The 7,982-nt window shown below is 37.9% G+C and overlaps 1 protein-coding gene across 1 annotated transcript; it reads left to right on the top strand.

Moving 5' to 3' along the window:
• The first annotated feature begins 1,623 nt into the window (after positions 1-1,623).
• On the top strand, positions 1,624-3,001 carry LOC149219284 (uncharacterized). The gene has a single exon (XM_089382558.1). The coding sequence runs from the start codon at positions 1,879-1,881 to the stop codon at positions 2,896-2,898; it is 1,020 nt and encodes a 339-aa protein (XP_089238684.1). The 5' UTR covers positions 1,624-1,878; the 3' UTR covers positions 2,899-3,001.
• Positions 3,002-7,982: the final 4,981 nt, after the last annotated feature.

A 7,982-nucleotide genomic window follows, 5' to 3' on the forward strand; every position in this document is an offset into this window, starting at 1 on the left:
TGTATCGCAAAGTGCAGTCTGGCAGGTTATTTGGAAATGGGACCTACCATTAAAAATGAAAATGAAAATGAAAATCATCATCAAAATCTTCTTTGGGCTTGCAATAAATGATAGAATTTTGACTTGGTATAATCTACGAAGACGAGGGATAAATAGACGGGCATAATTTTATTTTTTTTCCGTGTGAGGTGGCAATATGGAATGGGACTTTCGAAACACTGAACATCAATCCTATACAGCGCCATGGTTGGCATGCTACATACATGAGAAGGTGATTTTTAGTTAAAAAAAAAATCTGAAGACCCTGTTTCTCTTCATTTTATGAACTATCTGTGGTAGTAGGAATGCAACCATTTTTTCCTAAAAAAAAATCAAAGGTGATGGGAAAATCAAGCTCAAAGATTTATGGACGGGTGAATTTTTTTATGAAGTATGCAAAGGGAAGCAGTGTGGATGTGGTGTTGTCATTGTTATCAATTTAAGAAAGTTTTATTATTTTTGGTGGAAAGGTGGACAAGCTCAAAGATTTATGGAAAAATTAACGGGTGGATTTTTTTTGATGGAGTATGCAAAGGGAGGCAGTGCCGAAATGGGTGTGGGGTTGTCATTGTTATCAATTTAGGAAAGTTTTATTATTTTCGGTGGGAAGGTGGACACGATAAGAATAAGGCATAACTCATTGCTTTATGGGGTGTTCTCATAGCGGCTAAATGGTTGCGGATGGAACTTATTTAGATATTCCTAGATGTAAAAGGCATCATAGAATGGGTGTGGGACAACACAAGTTTTAGCCTTCCAATCCTTAAAAATTGGATGAGTCCCATCCAGGTTCTGGTTAATCCCTTTCAATCTGTTAATTTTGATCACATTTGCATAGAACAAAATTGGACCCATGATCGTACCGATAAGAGATAACTCATAGCTTTATTGGGTGTTCTCATAGTGGCTAAATAGTTGCAGATAGAGCTTATTTAGATATTCGGAGATGCAAAAGGCATCATAGAATGGGTGCTGGACAACACAACTATTAGCCTTCCAATCTTTAAAAATTGGATGAGTTGTTCTGGTTAGTCCCTTTCAATCTAATAATTTTGATCACATTTGCATACAACAAAATTGCACTGATAATCTGCTATATAAGAGAAAGATGGCAAAGGAAACAAGTAAATTTTTCTTTTCAGCTTACGAACAAGGAAAGATGGTCAATAAAAGTAGCATCAACTACTCATAAAGAAATATAACAATTTTGGGAGCATATAGAAGATTAAATACAGTTTTTTGTGTGGGTATATATGTATGGGGTTTTATAGAATAGAGGACTGAATTTTGAGATGTTTTTTTTCACTATGGAAAATGTAAATGAACAATCACGATTAGTAGAAAGATAAACCTTAAATAGGGATTGGTATATTAAGAATCTTAAAGACATAGAAGAGGGGAAAGTCTAAAGAATTACAAAAATCATATACTACTTTTTATATATTTAATATGAAGAAGCAGCGAGGAATGGCTTGGCCACACGACCAAAAAAAAGTCAATGGTGAAAATCTCCTTATCACTTTCTCTTAAAGAAAAAATCAGTGGCGAAAATCTCCTTTATCTCTTTCTCTTAAAGAGGGCGCGGACCTCAAAATCGAAGACTTTGAATGGTGTCCATAGTCAAGCACACCACAGCAGGTCACAGGAAGCATCGCGAAGATGCCATTCCGTCCACATTCCCAGCTTGACCAATACCTTCTCACGCCATTAAATTCTCATCTATATATACAGGTACAGGCCGGTCGGCAATACTAGTAATTCAGCAGGAGCAGGTACGCCAAATTTGGTAGAAAAAAAACGAAGTGTTTCTGCTATCGATTTTTAGAGTAAAGCAAAGCAATGGACAGAGAACCAGAGGATCACCAGTTCCTCGGCGTCATGGGAATCGCTGGAGAGGCCTTCAAGGTCCTACACCGCTACGCCAAACTATTAGGAACTCTGACCCTCACCCTCATTCTCCCCCTTTGTTTCGCAATCCTGGGGCACAACTTGGTCTCCGAATATCTGCTCTCTAAAATCCTTTGGAACGAAATTTTTTATCGAGTGGAGGCCGGCACTCCGGCTGCCGAGAAGACTATGCGGGAACTGAACCGGGAATGGATGGAGCTCTTCGTCTTCTTAGCGGCCTACGCACTCTTCGTTTTCGCCTTCTCGTTGCTGTCTACGGCGGCGGTTGTTTATGCAGTGGCTTCCATTTACACAGGCAAGGAAATTTCTTACGCGAGGGTTATGAGCGTCGTTCCCAAGGTCTGGAAGCGCCTCATGTTAACTTTCCTCTGGTTTTCCCTAATATTCTTTGCCTATTATACGGCCTCTATCTCGGCCTTCTTCCTGCTCATATACGCCGTGGGACTGAACAAATTGAATTCTGGAATCTTCTATTTCGGCCTGACTCTTATAATGGGTGTTTTCTTCTGCATCCATGTGTATATAAGCATGGTGTGGCATCTCGCCTGCGTTATATCCGTCCTGGAAGAGAGAAACGGCCCTGACGCCATGTGGAAGAGCAAGAATCTCATCACAGGAAAGCGGATCACGGCCTTGGTGCTGGAGACACTGTTCGTCATCTTCACCGGAGTCATTGGATGGCTTTTTGGGTATGCAGTGGTTCATGGGGACAGCCATGTCGTGGGGAGGACCGAGAGAGGCGTGTACGGGGCACTTCTGGTTGGGTCACTGTGTTTTGTTGACTTGATGGGCCTGCTCACACAAAGCGTGTTGTACTTTGTGTGCAAATCTTACCACCATGAAAGTATAGACAAATCATCTTTGTCGGATCACCTGGAAGCTTACCTTGGTGACTACCTGCCTCTTATAAGCAGCAACATTCAACTTGAAGACCTCTCCGGCACACCATAGTTTTGATGCTCATTGTAATTTCCATATTGCGGAGATTATAACTTTTTCTCTTCAAGTAGTTTTCAATTTTATATTGGTTTTTCAGTAATTTTAAAAAATAAAATTATATTGGTTTGAAGTATGAAATCCATGTAATTATACTAGCAATTGTACCCACAGCTGCAAAGGAATATTGAAAAAATAGAAGATTCAAAAAGATTTTATAATCGAAAATATTTTATAATTTTTTGTCATGTTGATGGGGCAATGGTAATTGTAAACTGAAATGTAATTATGGTAATTGTAAATTGAAATGCAATTATGGTAATTGTAAACTGAAATGCAATTCCTATCCCTTGCTTGTATTGAATATGCTAGTTAACTGTGTTTAATATTTTATGTATAGCTTTGCTAATTAATCAATGCTAATATTTATGTATGGTTTCACTAATTAATCTTTTCCCTGGAGTCACGAGAAGCAACCCAAGTAACACGTTCCCACAACTAGGAGAGTATTGAAATATGTATGTGTTCAAGAATAAATCGTTTATCCTACGGGTTCAGTGTGTCACCTGCTGGCAAGTGGAACAATGCAAAGTGGTCCCATGATAGGTGAAACATTGCTTTTTAGTGAATTTGATCAAAGTGCGGTATATTGTTGCGTTGTTTTGTTTTCGAATTTGGAGGGACTTTAGGATTCTATAATATTTTTTTCGATGTGTTATGGTGTTTTCTTTTGGAAAGAGCATGTGTTAATATTTTACAATATTTCTTCTGCTTGGCAAGTTTGAATTTATATTCTTTATCAGTGTGCAATGAACTCAGAATTTAACGCTGAATCTATATAATATCAATGCGTAATAAATCCAGAATTCGAAGGTGAATTTCTATAAATAAACGAAGAAGTGCAAACCATTCACATTTCGTTGAGAGCAGTAGAAGATGGAGATCTGTAACATTCCATCACTTTTATGGACATTACTTTTACTCATTTCCTTTTCCATTCTCTGTCTGAGTCCCTCCCCATTTTCTTCTGCCCTTGAATTATCACACCATCGGCATCCTCGTCTCGGAAATGCTTCTGATCAAGAGGCTCTCCTTGGACTTATGTTTGCAATCACCAATGATCCATCTCAATTGTTAACCACTTCGTGTAAAACCAAAGTTCCGTTCTACGAGTTGAGAGGTGTCATATGCAGTCGGCGCAGATAGAGAGTGATTTCACTCAATGTTTCATCCAAGGAATTGCAAGGTAAAATCTCTCCTCTTCTCAACAATCTCTCATTTCATAGAATGGTTGACTTTGCCAATAACAATTTTCATGGTTACATTCCCTCTCAATTCAATTTTTATTTTTTTTTGGCTTAGAGATACTTTAACTATATATGAATCAACTCCACAGTTCTATTTTTCCCATTCTTGGACATTGCCATAGTTTACGAGTCATCTCTATGCACTTTAACGAGTTCATAGGAAACATGTAGCAGACAACACTTCATTGCCATGTGAAGCAAAATCTATGCATCCTCCTCATTTTCCAACTCCACCATAGCCTTCCAAAGCCTCATAGAGTCAGGAATATGCTTCAACCCCTTCCTCAACACTCGACTCTTGTTAGCACAATCTTGTTTGATCTTTGAAGCTTACATCCACAACTTCACCAAATTGGGGATCGCCTTTACACCACGTGCAATGACAGCTTTGGCTTCATCTGGACTCGCCAATTTGCAAGCCTCCAACCATACATCTTCATTCTTTGGCCATTCTTCACAACCTTTTTAATCAAATGTCGTGCATCATGTATCTTCCCTACAACCTCCTTTATCCTCGCTACCGCAATCCAACCAGGAGGATGCTTCGGGTTAGTATGAGTAACCGACTTGAGCAACAACCTAGCCTTTTTAACTTCCAAAATATTTGCATCGTTGGTAATCTTCATACCCTTGAGATCAATCAGATACCCATTAAGATCTACAAAGGTCAATCCTGAAACTAAATTAGAGAGCCTATTGAGCTTCAAAGACATCATAATATGTCTCCCCTTTCCAATTGTCGTGAGATGAGTCACCAACATTTGCGCCCACGGTGTCTCTGTGCCACCGACAACCCTATTTTTGGGATCCAATAAACTGATGCGCTCCTTCTCTTGCATGACATTCTCCAACAATGTATTTGAAATGGGAACAAACTCTCAAATCTTTTTTTTATCGAAGCAAATAATCCCCAATATCTGGTATGATGTCCCACTCCTCGGTGGAGAGCGTATACAATTTCCTCTTAAGATCTGCAAACTGCTCTATAATTTTCAAGTTTGAGGCTCTGTACTTCTCAATCTCCTATGTTTCAACCTTGCCTCCCGCTAGTCCTTGCCACGAGAGTCCATTCTTTAATCAATGCTCTCCCAGATGGCATTGACTTCCTTGTCATCCTCATTGTATTCAAAGAAGGAAAACAAATCCACATCATTGCCCTCAAATTCATTGAACTTCTGGTTTTCATCAATATCCCTTCTCGTCATCTACTTCTTCCTCCTCTTCGACACCTGCAACACTGGCACTAGCCTTGCCCCGCCCTTTGCCTGTTGTCGTGCCACCTATGGTGGTGGCAGATCAGTGTAGGGCGGGCCTTCTAGGCCCAATATCAGGTTGCATAGTGAACACTATGGCCCCTCAGCCCAGCTGAAGGTTTGAAGTGGTAAGAAATTTCGATTGATTAAGATATATTCTTCACTTCCGCATTCTTGTTGATCTTATTCAATGGCCGATCATTTGTGTTTAAATTGGAAATTACTATATATGGATTTTTTTTCTTTTAGATATTATTGCATCTTTCTATGCAGTTTTGTTTATTCAAACCAACAAAATATTTCATAAAGTTATAGGTGCATTGCAAAATTTAAAGGTATGCAATCTCTAAACTAGGAAACATTCGTGGCCTTGGAAATTTCAAAAATTTACAATAGATTTTCACATGGTTATCTTTGGACTCTTTAATGATGACCTTGTGAGTAAAAAAGTGGCTTATGGTCTGCTCTACCACCAGATGGCACACAGATGATGATTTTCTGAATTAATTCATGTCTAGGAGGAGATGTTTTTCCTTTGTTTCACCTACCACATAATGCATCTAACCTTATTTATTTATTGCTTATCCAACTGGCACAGTTGAAAGAAAATAAATCCCCTTGGGAGTTGCAAAGATATAACTTCTTAAGGCATAATGATTTGGAAAGTAGTAGACACTAACATTTGCACACTAAAAAACTATGTTCATTTGATCATATATTGCCCAAAGGCCATTTCATCATAGTTGAAAGAAAATAAATCAAAGATCTAACTTCTTAAGGCACAAAGATTTGGAAGGTTATAGACATTAACTTTTGCACCCTAAAAATTTATGTTTATTTGATCATACATTGACCAAAGGCCATTTCAGTAGAATAAGAACTTGAAAGAAAATTACAATCCTGAGAAGATTAACTCTAACTATGCTAGATTGTACAACATATCACATAACTTGATGTCACTTGTTTAAATCACAATCGAGGATCACTACATTGGATTGGTTCTGAAATCTTGAAGCGAGATATATAAGAAAATATATTATTCTAATGAATGTGTTTGTTTTATAGGGATTCTCATTCCATTTCTTTTTAATAGTGTGTCCATGCTCAGATTAGATAAATAGTTTCAATGTTTTTTTTGTAAAAAGACATCTTATATTACATTTCTACACAAAAGAGAATAAATCATGTAGAAAATCTGTGTGTAGGTCAACCCGATAATGCAATATAAATCAAAGCAGAATACTATAACCTACTTCTACTATCAATTTGCAGAAGCTTAAAGATTGAGTTGAACAATCTAACTAGAAGAAGAAGAATCAATGCACAATACACATGAAAATACTTTGGGGAAAGATTCAACTAAAAACCCCACACTATTGTATTATCATACAGGTGGAAATACATAGGAATTATACAAAGCCTTAGCTCTCACAGCTAGCCAGCTCTCAGTGCAATCCTCGGAGATGCTCACAGGCAATCTTGGCTTCTCTCCAGTCTTCCTCTCTGCCCTCCAAGCTCCTATTTCCTTGCACTGTTCCTTGTGGATGATTCACCTTCAACCAAGTGGAAAGATTTGATCTCACACCCTGTTAGAACTGTGCAATCCTCAAGGAATAAATCCTTGACTGCATGCATGAGTTTTCTCTTTGAGAAAACACATGCAACTGATAGTACACTTGTCCTTGACTTTAATCTCAACTGGGTCTTTCTCATAATAGACATGCATGAGTTTCTGATGAGGGAATCTTCAGTTAACTGGAGTACACTAGTTGAGTGCATGCATGGATCAACTGATTGTTAACTCTCTATTAGTTCCTCAAACAGTTTGGAACTAATTTAACTAGAATTAACTCTAAAAACTGAGTTAACTAATTACAACTCAAATATAAGTCAATCTTATCTCCTTAATTTAAGGGATAACTCTTGCATGACTTCAAAAAGACTTCTAACTTGAATTTCTCCAATTAATTAATTCAAAATGAATTAATTAATTATTTCGAAGTAGCTGTTAAGACTAAATTTGATTTTAATTCACAATTTAATTCAAGGACAAATTAAATTGGAATATTCTTGTTGCCATATTTCAACACTCCCTCTCAATAAGAAAGGGATTATCTGCCACCCTGATCATGTCTCTATGGAACTCAAATTTACACTTTGACAATGTCTTTATCAAAATGTCAGCATCTTGTTCCTTTGTTGAAATATACTACAACAACATGATCCTCCTCGCTACACAGTCTCTGAGATGATGATACCGGATGTCGATGTGCTTGGACCTATCATGAAATATTGGATTCTTAGAGAGTTTGATACAACTCTGATTATCACAATAGATCACAGTTGGATCCATCCTCTGATCAAACAAACCAACTAGGATTTTCCGCATCCAGATGGCCTCACATGCTGCCTGACTTGCAACCATATATTCTGCCGAGCTGAGTGAAACCAACCTCTGTTTCCTGCTGTACCAAGAAATTGCTACTAACCCAAGGTTGAAAATCTCTCCTGATGTTCTCTTCTGATCTGATGGACTCCC

The sequence above is a fragment of the Pinus tabuliformis genome, chromosome Q (assembly GCF_031772625.1).
Source record: "Pinus tabuliformis cultivar Carrire ecotype Pingquan chromosome Q, CPIR1, whole genome shotgun sequence".
In the NCBI taxonomy this organism is placed as follows: Eukaryota; Viridiplantae; Streptophyta; class Pinopsida; order Pinales; family Pinaceae; genus Pinus; species Pinus tabuliformis.